The 20,810-nt window shown below is 39.9% G+C and overlaps 1 protein-coding gene and 1 pseudogene across 1 annotated transcript in view; both read left to right on the top strand.

Annotated features, from left to right (window-relative positions):
• Positions 1 to 20,810, top strand: part of AHCYL2 (adenosylhomocysteinase like 2) — a 189,082-nt gene that overhangs the window by 144,906 nt on the left and 23,366 nt on the right. The window contains exons 3-6 of the mRNA XM_068973462.1: positions 4,189 to 4,332; positions 4,786 to 4,886; positions 12,898 to 13,000; positions 18,990 to 19,084. Coding sequence (XP_068829563.1) covers positions 4,189 to 4,332; positions 4,786 to 4,886; positions 12,898 to 13,000; positions 18,990 to 19,084 — 443 coding nt within the window. The remainder of the gene's footprint in view (positions 1 to 4,188; positions 4,333 to 4,785; positions 4,887 to 12,897; positions 13,001 to 18,989; positions 19,085 to 20,810) is intronic.
• LOC138080448 (zinc finger protein 512-like) lies at positions 14,369 to 16,054 on the top strand (annotated as a pseudogene).

A 20,810-nucleotide genomic window follows, 5' to 3' on the forward strand; every position in this document is an offset into this window, starting at 1 on the left:
CTAAGGTTGTGGCCCACTCTCCTTTCCTAATGATCCTAATATTAAGTTTTTATTTAGGAATGCCTTCCAGCCTTTTCAACTGGGTTCCTCCTGTGAAGTGCTGAACATAGAAAAGGATGGTTCATAACTAGTTCCCTTCTAGATGTATAGGAGAGAAGTTTATTCATATATTCAATGGATGCTTCAAGACAGTAGGGCTTAATTCTAGTGGAACCCATGTTGAAAAGGGCTATATTAGTCCTTGAAATTATTTTATTAAAAAACGACTTCTAAAAACTTTCTGTAAGTGCAAAACCCTTGTAAAAAAATGAATAGAAGCGACTTTTCTGGAAAGTCAAATGATTCTCGGTGATATATTTCTGAAAAAGCTGTCTTTGCAGTGAGTTAATTGGTTAAGGATAAGGAAAGAGGACTAAAGTCCCTTAGTTCACAGTAACTGGTTCTTCTAAAGCTTGAAATATTTTCAGATTTTTTCCAAATAACAGAGTTTTGTTGCTCTGTATTTTGGTTGCTAACCTGGCTTTTCAAATATTTCTAAAGTTATTCATCAGTGAAATCTGCAGCACGTTGACACACAGGTCATTACTATTATTCAGTTACCAAGTGACTAGACTGGGCCCAGGAGGAACTACCTGATTTAAAATAATCTAATAGGACCAATTTGACCAGGAGTCTCTTCTTCTCTTGGCAATAACCCACAATATCACAGCTGCTGGGAGGAAAGGCTTAATCAGTCTAAGCCACAGAACATATATATGCATGTTCCATGGGGTCAGTTGTGGATAAGTGATTCACCAAGTTATGTTTTGGTCCTGAGATATCATGAAACAAAACATCTCATGATAAAGTTATTTTGTACTTTGTATTACTTTTCCACCTAGAAACTGAACCCTTCTTTTGTGATTATCTCATTTATTCATAAGATTCTTCTGATGGGAATTAGGAGAAAGGGAGAGCATGGGAGAGAGAGGATGTGTTATACCTCCTGTTTTGCAGTTGGATAAATTGAAAATTGGTCACTCAACCAATCAGAAGTGAAGTAAAAGCTTAGGTCTCAGATCTGTACTTCACTTAGGTTATTTTCTTATCAGTTGTTCATTTTTAATTAAATTATGACTGGGCTTCAGAGTGTGCTGACAATTACAAATGGTTTAGAAACTGTTTAAGCATATGTGTACATGTGTGGAAAATTTCTCTAAATTTTCCTAGGAAGAATTTTGAATGCTATCTCAACTATTTTCTTGAATATGCTACTTTAAATATACTGGCAGAAATGAGTTATAAATTCAAAAAATAAATGTTATGCTAGTTCAGGAATAATCTTTCCACTGTGTTTGCAAAAATAACCCTCTCTAAGTCCAGGTCTGTTGGCCATTTTTCTTTCACATATTAGTACAGTCTAGACAACAAAGATCTGTGTGAAGGGCTCTTTGAAAACAAATCCATTTTGGCTCAAAGAAAAACAGTGGTTGAACTATAACTGGTTGACAACTGTTAAGAAAAGAAAATACCTTTTTTTTTCTTTTAGAAAAGGGAAATGGTATAATAATTTTTTTCTTTGAGTTGGAAAAAGTTTGAGTACTTCTCTGAAAGGAGAATTTTGGAGGTTTTGTTGCTGTTTGGTTGACTTTTCCCACCTGGCTCATCCTTAAAAGCCGAAGAGGCATAGGAGAGGAGAGCTATTCTAGATAGAGTAGGACTTCACTCTCAACCTTTATCATCACTGCCAGCCAACCACCTGCTACTTGGGTAAATTGATAGATGACGGAGGTGGAAAAAAAGAAACTGCTAAATAATATTGTATGTACGTCATTCCTTTCCATTCAAAATCCTAAAGCTAAGTAAGAACCCTGAAAGATTTTATATTTGTTAGTGAATAAAAGCATAAAGAAGCCACCTGCCAGTGCAGGAGACACAAGAGATGTGAGTTTGATCTCTGGGTCAGGAAGATCCCTGGAGTAGGAAATGGCAACCCACTCAGTATTCTTGCCTGGAAAATTCCATGGACAGAAGAGCCTGGCAGGCCTTTGCAGTCCATGGGATTGCAAAGAGTCAGACACAACTGATCATGCACACACTAGAAAACTAGTGCTTTAAAAATATGTACAAAACCCAATAATAATATCAAGTATCATTGACTGCATGCTGAATTACTTTATGCCAAGTATTGCAGTAGGCACTTTACTTATGTTATTTTATTTAATCTTCTCAACAACATGACTCTGACAAATCATGTCTGCCTATTATATAGTCTTTTTCATAGCACATATTGCAACCATGTGGAAAGAAGAACTCTAAATAATTAATTCTGTAATGAGTTATTTCATGTCTGACTTACCTACTAGACTGCAAACCCTGTGAAGGCAAAGACAATCCATATCCATCTTGTATCTCCAGCGCTTAGACTGTGGAGACACAGTAGATGCACAATAAAAATTGACTGAGTGCGAGACTGAATACATGAATGAATTAGCCACCAGATTCTGTTATCACCTCTGCTTTGTATACCCAGAACCAGAGCAAAGTTTCTCTGACTCCAGAACAAATAAAGAGCATAAAAATCATCATGGCTCTGGAAAAGGATTTGACATTTCAGGATATTGTGAATGTGAACAGTTTCTTTCAAAAGCAACTTTCCTATACACTTAGATCAGGATTAGGATGGCTGTATTTATCTTTCTTCTCTCAGGGGGCAGAAGCCTGGTTCCCTTAAGCTTCTAACTCATAAGCCATTTCTGAGTATTGATTGGTGAAACAGATGACTGCCCAGGAAACTGTTTCTGGGCTCTGTTGCCAAAGGTACTTTGAGCTCTTACTCCCTAGGAGGGAGAACCATAGACTTTTTGTACAGATTAGCTCCTTTCAAGAACAAAAATCCCTTTGGGGATTTACTGATTCTCTCACCTCCCCTGGTGCCCATGTTCATTCTTGCTGCTTTGTGTTAGGACTTTGCTCTAGGGCAGTTTTCCAGCTCCAAGAGAGACACTTGGGTCCCTGCTGCCCAGACATTATGTAGCACCATGCTTGATTAACTGGGCAAGGTCAGACTTGCCTTTTCCAGCCCTCCCAGAGATAGACCCTTTGCTAAGAAATCCCAGAAATGCCATAATTCTCTGGATATAAGCAGATCAGGCAACCCTAGGAGCTCTGAACTTTTGCCACTTTCTCCCCATAAAAGTGAAAGAAGTACTTCTTATCTCATTGAGAAATGTGTAATGCTTTATATTATATAGACAGTGCTTTATGTACCCCCACCCCAAAACCTTGAGGACTACTTAGAAAGAAGCAATCCTCAGGAACTTAAATGTAAATCAAAGAAAGAAATTACTTCAAATCATCCAGCCAGTGATCAGTAACTACAGAATTCTGGGAAGACTAAAAAGACCTCAAACGTGGGAAGAGCAACAGCTGCCTGTTAGCCACAGTCAGAAGTCTTAGACCTTCCACCCTCTAGTGTATATTGCTAGATGGCTTAGTCACTAGAGCATTTGATTATACTGAAGGAGGATTTATCTGCTTCTTTGGGAATCTCAAATGCCTAATGCTGGACCTACTAAGGCCAGCAAGAAGGGAGAACACACTGAATACTTCATTGTCAATGTCTAATTGGGTCTACAGGCATAGTTCAGCCTCATCAGAGCCAGTCTTGAAAAAGAAGGCTCTGTTTTGTCAGACAAGCACTTTTTATGTGGTTCTTAATTATTTTCTCATGGGTTCCTTGTTTTCTAGGTCTTATCTGTTCAGCTACCGTACTAAAACACAAATTACATCAGTGTTTAGGCAGCAAACAGAGAAGGGTAGCTAGGATCCCATAAACCCATAGGTTAATCACCATCATCTTGAATTAAGACTTTGACCTTGTTGCTACCGTGGAATAGCCTCTTTCTTCATTTTCAAGAACCTGTGCATGTTCTGAAGATAGCCCTAGAGTTTAAGTTAATGCTACCCAGGAGGAATATCTTTGGCAACCTCTCTCAGCTTCCTTTTCTGACCTGTGGATAGCACTTTCTACAGGTGATGACTGTGGGTAGGTGATGACTGAGACAGTTCCTCAGTGCCACTTAACTGCTTCCTAAACACGTACATTTACAAGGTGCTGATTGCTAAAGAGCCTCAGTTCACTCCATGGTTTGGGGTTAGGGAGGAAGCCATTTTTTCCCCTGAAGGTATTTTATTCTGTCTTTCCAGCGGCTTCATATACAGATAGCTCTGATGATGAGACCTCTCCTAGAGACAAACAGCAAAAGAACTCTAAGGGGAACAGTGACTTCTGTGTCAAGAACATCAAACAGGCAGAGTTTGGACGAAGAGAAATTGAAATTGCTGAGCAAGGTAATGAAAGCAACCACCTTTTTCTTCTTGAGTTGCCTGTGTCTTTTTGTCTATGTTAATTCCCTTTTACATCCTGGGGTCTAGTAGTTTGTGAAATGTCAGTGTGATTTTGAAGGAAGCTTATAACAAAAGAGATACGAGTCCAGAAAACACTGTAGAGAGGGAGTAAACTATAGTGGGTCTAGAAGGAACCCCCGTACAAAGAAGAGGGGAGAGAGACTAGATGAGGGGACTGAGACACATGATCAAACACTGAAGTATTTACCTCTGTAAATCCCAGAGGATTTATAACAGAAAAATCAGCATCTTGATCCTTTGAAAAACCTAAAACTAGTATGACAGAGAACCTAATCGGGAAGGGTCTTTTCTTAAGAGAGTACCTGTTTTTCTGTTTATTCTTTGACTCTCATCCCCCCTCTCTAATATTGCTCTGTATGTATTGGGTCTTTTCAGAAATGCCAGCACTGATGGCTTTGCGGAAGAGAGCTCAAGGAGAGAAACCTTTGGCCGGCGCCAAGATTGTGGGTTGCACACACATCACTGCTCAGACTGCTGTGAGTCCTTTTCCTTTCTCCACCTAACAGTAGTTAATAATAGCCACCGGCTATTGAGGGCTTGCACCATGCCAAGCATTAGGTTAAAAGCTTAACGAGTGTTAGTTCATTAACCCTCATAATGGCCTTCTAAAAGCACATATTCCTGTTTCCATTTTATAAATGAAGAAGCTGAGGCTCAGGGAGTTGAAGTAATTTGTCCAATGTTATACAGCTAGTAAACCACAGAATTAAGATTTAAACTTCAACATATCTGATTCCCAAACTTATTCTTTCTCCACTGTTCTCTACTGCTTGTCCCTGCCTTCCCTTCCAGTGTCATTTCTAGCCAGCATCTCTGTGTAGGCTCCTTTCAGCTGCAAATAAGAGAAAACCTGATCCAACCTGGATTATGCATAAAAGAACGCATGACATTACATAGCTAGAAGTCCAGTGGCAAGGTGGGCTTCAGGGGAAGGCTCTCAGGGCTCCAGTTTCACCTGTCTGTGATTCTTCTGGAGCTGCCTTCTCTCTGTGCTCACTTTATCCTCAGGCTGATAGCAAGACAGTGACAGCTCTTCAAGCCATCCCAGATGGACATGAAGAGGAAGAAGGACCATTTCTTCCTCTCTCCCAAGAGCAAGGAAACTTCTCCCAGAGGTCCTCCAGAACACTCTGTCATGTCATTGAGCAGAACTGGATCACATGCTCATGCCTCACCAGTCCTGGCAGGGAACTGTGGTTACCATGATGGGTTTAGAGCCATAATTTTTACCTTTATCAGATTAAATGAACCCCTTTTCATTAAAAAATAGCTTGCAGTGCCCCCATATTTCTTGAAATGAAATTCACACATGACATAGGTAAGTACATGTAATATTAAAAAATAAATCTAAAACCTTACTGAAATATGAAAGAAGAATAAAAGGAAAGTAACTTATAATAAAATAACATATTTTAGTATGTAAGTGCTTGGGTACAAGTATAGTCAGATATTTGTACTTAAAGCATTGTTTGAATGAGTGATATAAATGTATATAATAGAAATGTGTTACTGGTTCCAGACTATCAGAGCCATATTGCCAGATTATATAATTTTATGAAATTATAAACAACTTTTTGTAAAATTTCTGAATAACAACAACAATAAAAAGTATGTGTTTTCTCTTGATTTATATATTTGTTGCATTCTTGGGAAAACTCTTGCATTCTTATATTAAAACTACAGCCATACTTTTGTTAATATGTGAAGTGGAATAAAGTTCTAAACTCAGATCATTATAAATAGGTTTCTCACTCATGTGAACTTTTCATTGGCACATTTGGAAGTTGTACCAGATATGGCATGGATTTTTTTTTTTTTTTTTTTTTGCTCTAGGAGACTGTCCTATACTTTCTTTTCTTTTTTAAAAAATATTTATTTATTTATTTGATTGCAAGGGGTCTTAGTTATGGCACGTGGGATCTTTAGTTGTAGCATGTGGAATCTAGTTCCTTGACCAGGGATCGAACCCTGGCCGCCTGCATCAGGAGCATGGAGTCTTAGACACTGGACCACCAGGGAAGTCCCTGTTCTACACTTTCAAAATGTCAAGATCCTTGGCCATACCCACTAAATGCCAGTAACACTCCCCTACCAATTATTGTGGCAACTAAAAATGCCCCCACAGTCTACCAGAGTTGCTTTGTTGAGAACCACTGACAGAGTCATCATCAAAGCTGTAATAATACATATTAAATTGCCTACCCTAATGAGACCACTACAGGAAATTAGTGTATTGAGAAGTTGTCTGGAATCTTTTATAGGATTTATAAGATCCAGATCACTTGTATGGCTAGATTAACTTCCGAAAGATTGTCTCCTAAGTGCAACACTTACGTATTCACATTGCTTATTAAGAACAGCAGAGATTCCTCAAGACGCAGACAGCTGCTGTTAGCATCTTCCCTATGAGACTTTTCTGGGTTACATGTTCTCTGAGGAAGAGTACCTTGGCGACCCAAAATTAGTATAATAAATTGAAAAGCTACTCTTTTTGGAACTGTAGACTGATAAATGAAGGCAGAAACCATCTTGGAACCTTTTTTGGGCTTCCCCAGTCAGGGACATGAGACTTCAGTGTAGTAACTTAAAATAGTAAGTGCTTCTGTCCTATCTCATGTTGCTAAATTACAACCAGTTTCTTTTTTATCCCCTGGCTCACTGAATATTACCACTCCTCAAGGGTTTTTTTTTTTTTTTTCTGAATGGAGTAATGAAAATTAGTTTACCAATTTTATTATTTTCTTGTTCCCTCACCACATTTTTCTTTATCCTTTAAAAAACAATTACAAAGGAATTTTGCTTTGTTTTATTTCTAATCTCTTTATTTTTTCTGATTACTAAGGTAGTTCATGTTCATTTTACAATTCTCAAGCATTGTGTGTGTGTTAAGTTGCTTCAGTCATATCCAATTCTTCGTGACCCTATGGACTGTTGCCCACCAGGCTCCTCATCCATGGGGATTCTCCAGGCAAGAATACTGGAGTGGGTTGCCATGCCTTTCTCCAGGGGATCTTCCCCACCCTGCATTGCAGGTGGATTCTTTACCGCTGAGCCACTGGGGAAGCCCATTCAAGCATTACCACAATCTATAATGTAGAAAGACAGTCTCCTATAATCCTATGTTCCAGAAATAACTATCATAGTTAACAGTTTCCTGTCCATGTTTCATTAAGACTTGGATCTACTTATATTTTTTAGGTGTGTTTCCATAGTTCTTTCCAATCAGATTTCTTAGCTACTCTTTCTAAACAGTAATGATTTAAAATCAAGTTAAACCAGCTTCTAACCTCTGTCCCCCTCTCACTTCCACCTGCTTGCGCTTCTGCTTGAGCCCTGATAGCCAGCAAGCAGTCTTGACTCATAGTTCTTTAAATAGTTCTTGTATTCTTGGTCCCAGTCACTTTTCTAGTTAATTTATATTGCTTTGTAGGTATGTTTCAGTATGATTCTTTTGTTTAACACACTCAGAAATCCTAGTTATAGGAATTCAGAAATTCTTTAAGGTGAAAAGCAAAACAGGAGAGAAAAAAATGGGATCAGATATTGAAAGGTAAGGAAATTAAGACATTAGAGTAGTTCTGCTGTTAACTTACTATATGACCTTAGATAAATTATGTGAGGATGTTCGCCTACATTAGTGGAGCTGTTTGCAAGTGTTCTTTTTGAAGTAGAGCATATTTCTTATTAGAGTTTTAATTTAGTATATAAATATCAGAAAATACAAATTTTTTTAAATGAAAATTATCAATACCCAAAGTTAACTACCATCAGGAAATTTTAAAACTTTTTCACCAAAGCTTTGTCCTTGTTGAAACAACTCTTAATCAAAGCAGTGGGGTGGTACACTCCCTTCTTAAAAAGAAGCCTGTCTGCCTGTCTCTTACAGATTGAAGTGAAGGTAAGTCAGGACTAAATCAGTGGATTAAATTTATTATAATAATTGTTTTAATTGGAAATAAACATACTTATAGAAAAGTTGCAAATACTGTACCAGATAACTTTTTATTTTCTGAACCATTTGAGAGTAAGTTGCCAACCTGATGGTGCTTCCACAAAGACTTTAGTGTGTATTTTCTATAAACAAGGACATTCTCCTATACAACGAATACAACCATTCAAAATTAGGAAATTAACACTGATTCATAATTGCTGTCTAATCCTCAGGTCCCATTTGAGCTTCACTAATTGTCCAAATACTTTTTATAACCCAAGGATCCGGTCCCTAGTTATATATTTCGTTTAATTATCATCTCTCTTTAGTCTTCTTCAGTGCTGGACAGTTGATTTGTTTGACTTTCATGACCTTAACACTTTGAAGATTATAGACAAGTTATTCTGCAGTATGTCCTTAATTCAGACTTTTATGATTCTTCCTCATTATTAGATTCAGGTTATGTACCTTTGGTAGGAAATGTTGCTGCCTTTTTTTTTTTCCATTTAATCCTATCAGTTGGCACTTGATCTCATTTTGTACCATAGCTGATGTTCATTTTGATCCCTTAATGGAGGTGGTGTCTGTCAGACTTTTCTGTTGTAAAAGTTATTTTTCCCACTTTGTAGTTATTAAGTATTTTGTGAGGTAGATATAAGAAACTGTGTGAATATCCCATTCTTCATCAAACTTTCCATTTATTCATTCAGTTTGTTTTTTTTTATATGGAGTCATTGTTTGTTGTTTCACTTAATGGATTATAATCCATTACTATCATTATTTATTATGATAAAAATTATTGAAATTTTGGCCAGAAGGAACCCCTTAAATCTTGCTTCTGTGCCTTGCCTTTTGACATTTCCCTTTCATTCTTTTACTTCCTTGTTTCTGGTACAAGAGGCTCTAAGCCCATCTTGTACTTTCCCTGTCCTATCCCTGGAATAAGCCTCTTCTCCATGGAGCGCTGGTTCCTTTTCCTTTAGTGGATCTGTACACTAGTGTATTCTTTGCTACTGGAGTGTTAATAGTATTGTTCCTGGATCCTCTTTCATTAATTTTCAAAAATAATTGCCCATTCAGTTAAGTTCAGTTCAGTCGCTCAACCATGTCCAACTCTTTGCGACCCCATGAGTCATAGCACAGCAGGCCTCCCTGTCCATCACCAACTCCTGGAGTCCACCCAAACCCATGTACATTGAGTTGGTGATGCCATCCAGCCATCTCATCCTCTGTCATCCCCTTCTCCTCCTGTCCCCAATCCCTCCCAGCATCAGGGTCTTTTCCAGTGAGTCAACTCTTCACATGAGGTGGCCAAACTATTGGAGTTTCATCCTCAGCATCAGTGCTTCCAGTGAACACCCAGGACTCATCTCCTTTAGGATGGACTGGTTGGATCTCCTTGTAGTCCAAGGGACTTGCAAGAGTCTTCTCCAGAACCATAGTTCAAAAGCATCAATTGTTCAAAAGCATCATTCTTCAGCGCTCAGCTTTCTTCACAATCCAACTCTCACATCCATACATGACCACTGGAAAAACCATAGCCTTGACTAGATGGACCTTTGTTGGCAAAGTAATATCTCTGCTTTTGAATATGCTATCTAGGTTGGTCATAACTTTCCTTCCAAAGAGTAAGTGTCTTTTAATTTCATGGCTGCAATCACAATCTGCAGTGATTTTGGAGCCCCCCAAACTAAAGTCTGACACTGTTTCCACTGTTTCCCTATCTATTTCCCATGAAGTGATGGGACCAGATGCCATGATCTTCGTTTTCTGAATGTTGAGCTTTAAGCCAACTTTTTCACTCTTCTCTTTCACTTTCATCAAGAGGCTCTTTAGTTCTTCTTCACTTTCTGCCATAAGGGTGGTGTCATCTGCATATCTGAGGTTATTGATATTTCTCCCGGCAATCTTGATTCCAGCTTGTGCTTCTTCCAGCCCAGCATTTCTCATGATGTAATGTACTCTGCATATAAGTTAAATAAGCAGGGTGACAATATACAGCCTTGACGTCCTCTTTTTCCTATTTGGAACCAGTCTGTTGTCTCACGTCCAGTTCTAACTGGTGCTTCCTGACCTACATATAGATTTCTCAAGAGGCAGGTCAGATGGTCTGGTATTCCCATCTCTTTCAGAATTCTCCACAGTTTATTGTGATCCACACAGTCAAAGGCTTTGGCATAGTCAATAAAGCAGAAATAAATGTTTTCTGGAACTCTCTTGCTTTTTCAGTGATCCAGTGGATGTTGGCAGTTTGATCTCTAACTCTTCATATGTATCTTTTGCCCTGTTCTCTCCTCCTTCCAGAACTCCAGTTACATGTAAATTAGACCATTGATGGTATCCCATAGATCTTAGATACTCTCCTTTTTCTCTGACTCTTTTTTTCTTTCTCTATTTCAGTTTGGCGATTTCTATCGATCTATCTTCAGGCTCACTGATTCTATCCTTAGATATGCCCAGTCTGATGATAAGTCTAATGAAAGAATTCTTAAATCTGATACCTTAAAAAAAATTCTAACATTTCTATTTGACTTGTTTTTTATAGTTTCCATCTCTTTGCTGAAATTCTCTGTTCATGGATGTCCATCTGTTTCACTCGACTGCTTCAATATAAATATAATAATCATGTTTAAAGTTCCTGTCTGATCAAACATTAGCTTATCTCAGTCTGGTTCTGTTGAATATTTTCTTTCCTGACTATGGGTTGGGTTTTTTTACTTTTTTGGTGTGTCTTGAACTTTTATATTGAATGATAGTATGTTAGTTTCCATTATTGTCATGATCTGGTCTGGATTTCGATTCTGTTCTGTACCGAAGGCTACAAATTCCTCCAAGCCAGAGGGCTCTCGGTATTTCTGCTCCACCCTCAGGCTGTCAACTACTTCTGCACATGCTTGCCACAGGGGGGCTCTCTCTTCAAGTGCATGTCCCCCCTGCAGCAGAAGGCTGCTGCTCCTTGTTTTCTGGAGCTAGGTTCATAGTGAGAGCAACTGGAATTCTTAAATTTTTCTGGTCCAATCTCAGTCTTAGGCTGGTCCCTGTGAAGATAGGACTTTTTCAGTGTTCCCGCCACTCCTGTCTATAACAGCCAAATTTTTCCTTGTATCTGTGGTAGATCTATAATCAAATCCCACTGTCCTTCAAAGTCAGATTCCCTGGAGATTACCAGTCCCTTTGCCGAATCCCCACACTGGGAAGTCTGGTGTGGCACCTAAAACCTTTACAACAGTGTGAGAACTTCTTGGTATTATTGTTCTCCAGTTTGTGGGTCACCCACCTGGTGGTTATGGGATTTTATTATTATTTTTTTTAGTATAAATTTATTTATTTTAATTGGAGGCTAAGTACTTTACAGTATTGTATTGGTTTTGCCATACATCAACATGAATCCGCCATGGGTGTACACGTGTTCCCATCCTGAACCCCCTCCCACCTCCCTCCCCATACCATCCCTCTGGGTCATGGGATTTGATTTTAATGTGATTGTGCCCTTCCTACTGTCTCGTTGTGGCTTCTCCTTTGTCCTTGGACATGGGGTATCTTTTTTTGGTGGGTTCCAATGTTCTCCTGTGGTAGGTCTTGAGCAGAGATATTTTCCTGTCCCTCTGGAGAGGCAGTGGATTTTTACTTTGTATCAGCGTAGGGTCCTGGGCCCAAGAGGGTTTTTCAACTACTCCCCAAGGAGCAGAGAGTTTTTGCTTCTACCCTTCCCCAGAAGCAGTGGGTCTTTGTCTTGTCCCTCATGGCAGGCATAATTCCTGCTCTTTTTGCTACAGTTTAGGACTTTTGCTTCCTCTGAGAGAAGACTGGGAGAGCCCAGATTTCATGCTTATTGTTGAGCACAGGCAATCAGCTCCCTGCCCTCAGTATCTTTTATGAGCTCTGGTTGGAAACTCCTAGAAAAGAGCTTTCACGTGAGTATGAAATCTCATTGTGGCTCAGGCCACCAGAAGTTCCAAACTGACATATTGATACTTTCCCACACTCAGTCTTTACTAATTCATTAAAATTTTAGTTAATTTTTTCTTACTCTGTTGTATGATAGCCACCTCTTCCTCCTGTACTCTGACAAGGATGAAACTGTGTTCCCTCTCTCCCTAAAGGGATTTGCCGCTCTCTGGAGTTCCTTGGTTGCATTATGACCTCGGCTCTTTGATAGGCTCAAGAAGAGTTACGGTTTTGTAGATTATACAGCTTTTTCTTGTTTTTAGAGTGGAAGCTTCTCTTTCGGCTTTCTACATCCTAAAGAGAAGCAGAATTATCAGTTGGTGGTTTTTAAAAAGATGTGTGGCTCTGAAATCCTTGGTTTAATTGAATCTTATAGGGAGGACCAGTAGGTTAAATGAGTAAAAGCATACAGCTCAGTGGGAGCCTTCCTCATGCCTGCCCTCAACCCCTGCCCCATTCTCAAAGTGCTGAAGTTTCTGCAAAGCACAAGTTGAAGATCATTGGTGTTAGTTAACCCTAATGTACTTTCTCATTGTCAAATATATAAACTTAATTCCTTGACCAGCTGTTTGGCCCATGCTTGCTCATCTGCTTTCTCTTTAACACAGGTACTTATGGAAACTCTGGGAGCTCTGGGAGCACAGTGCCGATGGGCTGCCTGCAACATCTATTCCACCCTCAATGAAGTGGCTGCTGCTCTAGCAGAAAGTGGTAAGACCTTTTGCACGTTCTCTTTGTCTCTGGCTAAAGGTTCCAAAAACTTCCATTGTTTTGATGTAAATCTGTAAGGAAAGTTGACGTTTAAAGTTGTCTTGGAAGAAATATTCTTTTTTTTTTTTTAAATGAAGTATAGTTGATGTACAATATTGTATTAATTTCAGGTATACAGTAAAGTGTGCGTACACACATATATATTCTTTTTTCAGTTCTTTTTCACTATAGGTTATTATAAGACATTGAATGTATTTTCTTATGCTATGTAGTAAATCCTTGTTGTTTATCTAATATATATATGGTAGTATGTATCTGTTAATCCCATACTCCTAATTTGTCTGTCTTGCACCTTCCCCTTTGGTAGCCATAAGTTGTGTTCTATGTCTGTGAGTCTTTCCATTTTGTAAATAAGTTCATGTATACTGATTTTTAGATTCCACATATAAGTGATATCATTTAATATTTGTCTTTCTCTGACTTAATTTACATAGTATGATAATCTCAAGGTCCATATCCATGTTGCTGAAAATGGCATTATTTCATTCTTTTTTCAAGGCTCAGTAATATTCTGTTGTATATATATATATATACATATATATATATATATATATATATATACACACACACACACACCACATCTTCTTTATCCATTCCTCTGTTGATGAACACTTAGGCTGTTTCCATATTTTGGTGGGCCCCTATTCTTGATGAGGTTTCTCTCTTTCTGAACTTCTTTTTGTTAAATATGATCAAGGTAGCCATGTTGCTTTAGAGTCACAAATATCTTCTTATGTCTGTATTCCATTATTAGTTAATGCTTTGCCTTGCCTTGCTATTATTAGAACACCAGTGAACACATTCACTGTCCAAGGTCATATGGGGTTTCCTTTGTGGCTCAGCTGGTAAAGTATCTGCCTGCAATGCAGGAGACCTGGGTTCGATCCCTGGGCTGGGAAGATCCCCTGGAGAAAGGAACGGCTACCCATTCTAGTATTCTGGCCTGGAAAATTCCATGGACTGTATAGTCCATGGGGTTGCAAAGACTCAGACACGACTGAGCGACTTTCACTTTCACTTTCAAGGTCATATGGATTAGAAAAGAAAATGCTTCAGATATAATTTTGTGGTCCTACTGGTTTTTCGGCAGTGTGCTCTGATTTAATGTTTGATACTTCTGCTTTAGCACTAAACAGGACTTGACCTGGCAGACTAATATTTGAACACAACAGCCACTGACACTTGAAGGACAAAAGAAACAGAGAAGGCTCAGGCCCCGACTCCACATCTGGGAGTAGAGAGGAGAGCGGAAGTGGCATTGTCTGTCTGGAGCCCTTGGGTGAATTTGTTAGGTGAGGAGAGGGAGTGATGTCTTCCAGACTCCGTGCAGTGCCTGCCACCCCGGGACCCACACCCTTTAAGCAGCAGAGACGCACAAGGATCATGGAAGCTAAGAATAGCAGAACCCAATGCTCCATAAAGGATAATAGTTTCCAGTCCACTATCCCTCATGATGATTCCTTAAGTGGCTCATCATCTGCTTCGTGAACCAGTGAGTGATTTTCTAGCATCTTTCCAAAAATCTACCTATTGGATGAAGATGAGAAGGATCAAGTCAGCTGCTGCTTCCCATGTAGAAGGGTCAGATGGAGTATCAACGAAAGAAAAAGGAAACCCAGGCAGGAAGGAGATGAAGACTATCAGAGAATTTCCTCAGAAGAAGCATAAGCTTTATGGGAGGAAGCAGCAGCCTAAAGCTCAGTCTAATCCCAAAGCCCAGACTCACCATATTTGGAAGGAACCACCAGCTTATGCAGCAGGCAGTTTAGAGGAGCAGTGGTACTTAGAAATTGTGGATAAAGGCACTATCTCCTGTCCTACCTGCCAGGCAGTGGGGAGAAGGACCATAGAGGGCTTAAAGAAACACGGGGAATCTGCAAACAGGAAATGTTTACCTGTCAGCATTGTGGGGAACAGCTTCGTTCACTAGCAGGGATGAAGTATCATGTCATGGCAAATCATAATAGCTTCCCCATTTTAAAGGCTGGAGATGAAATAGATGAGCCAAGTGAGAGGGAACGTCCCTGGACAGTTCTCAAGAAACTGGGAAAGCTGAGATGCGTGCATCAGAGTTGCTCTAGTAGCTTCACCAGCATCATGGGATATCTGTACCATGTGAGAAAATGTGGCAAAGGGGCTGCTGAGCTGGAGAAGATGACCCTGCAGTGTCACCACTGTGGAAAGCCGTATAGATTGAAGACTGGACTTGTATATCACTTGTATATAAGAGCATAGTCCTATGTTGTTCTTTCCAGAGTCAGGTCAGCCAGAGTGCTTGAAGGACATGAGCTTGGAGTCAAAGAGTGGAGGCCGAGTTCAGAGGCAGATAGCTGTATACCACCTGCAGGAACTGGCTTCTGCTGAACTGGCCAAGGAATGGCCTAAGAAAAATGTGCTTCAGGATCTGGTACCTGATGATCGGAAGTTAAAATATACTCGTCCTGGGCGAAGTACTACACAAATAGAAGTCAGATATCAAAAAGTATCATCGCATTCAGTGTCCTAACCAGGGTTGTGATGCTGTCTACAGTAGTGTATCTGGTCTTAAAGCTCACCTGGGCTTTTGTACATTGGGAACATTTGTGGCTGGAAAATACAAGTGTCTTCTCTGTCAGAAAGAATTTGTGTCAGAGAATGGTGTCAGGTATCACATCAACTCTGTCCACTCTGAGAATTGGTTTGTTGTCAACCCAACAACAACCGAAAGCTTTGAGAAGCTGGTGAAGATAAAACAGCAACAGCAAGAAGAGAAGCGGAGGTGGTAGCCCAGGACCTGATGGTTTCTAAGGTGGCGGCAGCAGCCCAGCATTGAGCTTCCTGAGACAGAGCCGAGTCTTAGAGTAGGGAAGGATCAGAGGAGGAATTATGAGGTACTGCTAGTGGTGACACCTGTAGAGATGTACACACTGTAGAGAACCAGAGCAGGAGCCGGTGCCAACACAGTTCCAGAAAGTCAAGTCCCCAGAGACGAGTCATAAATGAGGAAAGAAATAAGCGGTCAGTGTGAAAGCACTCCTGGGAGAGTGGGTGGAAGGCTCTTGTCACAGGGACCTGTGTGGAGAGGCCTGAGTCACGGGAGCCGAGTAAAGAGAAATTTACTATTTCAGCTGTTTGTGTAAGGCTGTGACACTCTCAGCTCCTTCCTCCTGTGTAAATTTCACTGTTTCTTCTACTGATTCTTGTGAACCCTCCACCACCCGCACCCCCATCTTCTTTTTGGTAGATTTTCCTGATATCCTCATTGGAGTCGCCCTATTTTCTCTCCTCTTGCCCAAAGAACTCCCCCTTAGGGTCCACTGTAGGCCCTCTTGCCCTGTACAAGACTAAGAAAGCTGTTCGATTATCCTTTCCATACTGGGGTATAGAATGTTCTTGGAAGTGCCATTGATTCCGTAGTTACTCCATCATCTATCTTATAAAATGATTCCAAACTAACTTTTTTTTTCCCTCACTTCTCCAGTTGAGCTTTATTCCAGAATGGTTTTACAAAGCTGATTTTAAACCCAGTACGTCTCCACATGTGAACAGATCCATCCCTCAGCCCACAGACTAAAGAACCTAAGCAACTGCTCAGCTTTGAGTGTGGTGTCAGCTAGACTTTTAGTAGTGTTGGTCGCTCAGTCCTGTCCGACTCTTTGCGACCCCATGGACTGTAAAAGTCTGCCAGGCTCCTCTGTCCATGGGCTTCTCCAGGCAAGAATACTGGAGTGGATTGCCATTCCCTTCTCCACAAACTAACTTTTCAAAACCATACCAATTGATGATTTTGTATTTGTGATATAACAAGCCTGGAACCTAGAACTGTTGTCACCCCTTTAATAAGGTTCCCTTGTCTGCCTGGGTGACAGAATTTATGGAGGCTGTTGTCTCATTATGGTTTTAGGATTTAAAGTGAGAAAATACTTAGAATAAAAAAGCTAGGCCCGCTGGACACAAGTTTTCCTGGGAAATACTTTGTCCCAGGTGGCAGTAAGTAACCAGACACACAGGCATGATATGCAGCCTTAGGAGAAATGAGTCTCATATAAAATGACTGGAAAGAAGAAAGCAGCACAAATCAATACCACCTCAGATCAACTTTCCTGCAGTTTATCTTGTTCCTGTGGTTTTGAGGATTGAGGAGTAATACCCTTTTGCCTCTGATATTTGACACAGAACCCTAATATTGCTGGTACTGCCATGAAGATTGGTAGCCAAGGTGTACATTCCTTCTCCCCAGACTTGACCTGATCGTTAGTCTGCACTCTCAAGTTCTCGTATCTCCCTTTAGCCAAGGTCTGTCTCTCTGCATTTTCTGAGAATGTTGTCCTCTACCCTCTTTTTGATACACTGTGTTTTGTCCTCTTTATAACCTGACACTTTGACACCAGGTGTAGATATTTATCTGGAGTTGGAAAGAAGAGTCCTTTTTCTGAACCTCTCGCCTAGCCAATAGTATCTGTTAGGCTGTTTCTCCTTCAGGATGGCTTTTCCTGGAGCATTGATTAGAGCAGCTCTGTTGTTGTATTTCTGAATTCTCTTCCCCTTTTCCATAAATATTGGTTTTCTTTATTATTGCCAATTTTTGTGGCTTACACCACATTAAAAGCCAGAGACCCTTAACCCTGATGTGGACCAATACTGCCTTTTCAAAATCTAAAAGGCTATTACCACTATTAACTGTTCTCTGTGCTCCTCCATATAGCCTTAAAATGTGGGCTTTTGTGAAGACCACTTTGAAACACAGGAGCATTGAAACCTGGTTGGGATACTGCCAGAACAGGTAGTTTTGAAAGAAAGGAAGGACATGGTCGATCCACTCGACATTGTCGTTGGCAGTTGCTCCCTTAAAGCCCTTTCCATTCATAAGGATTGTCAGGGAGGAAAATGGAGAAGCTCTGTTAATTTCTGGTGAGTAAGATTTGGGAAATGTTTGGCAATGGCAAGAAAAATAAATGACTGTGTTAGAAAAAAAGAAATAGAGAAATTTGTACTTTGTACTTTGCCGGTTTCTTGCGCTTCCTCTCTGACAGCACAACACAGATCAGGGTACAAAAAATTTGCTTCAGATCCCTTGAGAAATTCTGGGAAAGTTCTATAGTGCATGTATATCTTTCCTTTTGCAGACACCGTCAACATTTTATTTGTTCTTTCATTTACATTCATTCATTCGTAAAATTTTTATTAATGTATAAATTATGTATAGAAAGTACACATATATAAATATGTAGTTCAATTAATTGTACATATACATTCATTTCTTTTTATTTTCCCAATGCTGATTGACTGACTCTAACGGCAAATAAGAGAGTCTTTGCACTCAGAACCTTATATTGTAGTTGAGGAGAAAAGACACATACACAAACAATGATAATACAAGGACATATATGATAATGCCACAACAGATCATAAACCCACATTCAGTGTACCAGCAAGGGGCTAATAAAAGATCAGATTCCGTGAGAGATCACTTACAGCTGAGTTAATAAGTCTTCATTAGGAACATGCCACTTATTGGCCAGTGAAGTGTAGCAACATTTGAACAGAGGGAGAAGAGTGTAAGGGTTTTCCTGATGAAGGAGGTGGAATGACTAAGGTAGAGAAGCAAAGAAAGATCAAAATGTAATTGGGAAGTGGTGGAAATTCCAGTCGGACTAGATGAAAAAGTACATATTTCTAGTTTCCTCTTTTTTGCCTTTAGTCATATTTTTAGCATCCCTCATACTCTTGGGCCTTTTGTTTGTCCTCTTTGGTCTAACAAGAATAAAATGACCACCAAAGACGAAGGAATGGATAAAGGGGGCTGAAGACAATATTTAATCAGTCAGCCTAAGAAGAACAGCAAAACAAGTTTGGAACTGGGAAAAACTAGCATCTCATCTTCTTGCCAAAACTGAGGGTCAGCCCTTTTTTCAAGCTTCAGTGGTTTCTCTTTGTTCTCTTTTCTCAGGATTTCCTGTGTTTGCCTGGAAAGGAGAGTCAGAAGATGACTTCTGGTGGTGCATTGACAGATGTGTGAATGTGGAGGGCTGGCAGCCAAACATGGTGTGTTAGGTTTCTGTTAGCACAGTTCACTGGGACCCGGGGGTACAGGGAGGGAGGATGTGGCCTGGGAGAGGGTTTCCCAACAGGAAGGAAGGAAGGAATATGTTTCCTTTTTCATCTGATGTACTTGGGCTTCCAGCAGAACTAGATGCTTATGCTTAGGACATCCCAAGAATATTAAACCTCTTTATAGCCTCAAAGTGCTTATAATTGTCAGTGCTGATCTTAGAAGTGCTCATATTCATCAGCAGTGTTAAAATACTGCTCCGGGTTCACACATGACTGGTTAAAAAGTAAGATGAATGAGTTACTATCTCCTAACACTGCTTACCAGCACCTCCCCCAACACACACCACTCCTGTGGTACATAGCTTTCTCTCTAGAATCACATGCCAAATTTATAGTAAACCTGAAGGGATTCAAAGTTCAAATTTCTTCTTTATTCATTTCTCACCTTAGGAGGTTAGGGCTTTTAATTTTTGCTTAGTTTTTATTTTTGTTTCACTTTTTTTTAAAGTGTATGGCAAAACCAATACAGTATTGTAAAGTAAAATAAAGTAAAAATAAAAATTAAAAAAAAAGTGCTTGAAGGCTGATAACATATTAGATTCATAAAGGGAAGCACAGAGCTGCACAAGTACAATGCACTCCTACTTTGCAAACCTTTCTGGATAGGAGTGAGAGGAGAAATTAAGGAAATCAACTAAAAACAAGAATCCTTGAAGCGCTAGTCCTACTATTACTTGCTGCTAAAGACTGCAGAGCAGGCTTTACCTGGGAGACAGAGGGAGAAGCAGCCTGTCTTTCTAGATTCTGTGATGCAGGTCACAATGCACCAAGGGTTGATTTGAGGAAAGCTGGGTTAAAACCTTTGTATCCTCAAAGGGAGGGAGGAGTTGGCTGCACAATGAGTCAGCTCATTCCAGCAGAGTTTAACAGTGCCAGAACGGAGTGTGACTGACAGAGGTTCTACTGGGAATAAAATATTAATTGTATAGTCACGAACATAGGGAGGACAGGGCATTGTACATAGCAAGCATTTACAGACTGTAGATCAGCATAAACTGCTGGAAAGGTTGATGAAGTGAGTAAGACAAGGATAAGAACTGTGACCCCAGAAAACAGTACTCATAATCTTTTTTGGATCCTGTAAAGATCTAATACTTTTACTTGCTCGCTAACCTCAGGAAGATTCCTGGGTGACAAGAATTTTCTGCAGTAGAATGACAGGCTAATAATTATAGGCTTTATTCAATAAATAAATATTAGGGATAGCAACCACCTGCCTGTATTCAAAATCTTTGTTCAAAGGAAAAAGTGGATGAGAATAGTTATTCTAAGATACAGTCTTTCCTGTATAGCATACTTTGAATGCTAGGGATCAGAGGCTGCAAGGAAAAACGCCATGAGGGATTTCATATGTGTAAAAAGGGAGAGAGAAATGCAGAGGACCCTTTCTGTTCCTTAGGGACTCTGTTCTGAGCGTTTCTACCACAAGAAAAATGGAGCACTGACTTACAGTATGGAGCAAGTGTAAGAGTGAGTCCAGCCTTGGATCTCTACTCTCAAATAAGGTTTGGTGGAATCAGAGAAATTAGATCAACAGCAGGAGCAGAATTGGGAATTCCCTGGTGGTCCAGTGGTTAGGACTCCATGTTCTCACTGCCAAGGGCCTGAGTTCAGTCCCTGATCAGGGAACTAGGGTTCCACAAGCTAAGTGGTGCTT

This window comes from Capricornis sumatraensis, chromosome 5 (assembly GCF_032405125.1).
Source record: "Capricornis sumatraensis isolate serow.1 chromosome 5, serow.2, whole genome shotgun sequence".
NCBI lineage: Eukaryota > Metazoa > Chordata > Mammalia > Artiodactyla > Bovidae > Capricornis > Capricornis sumatraensis.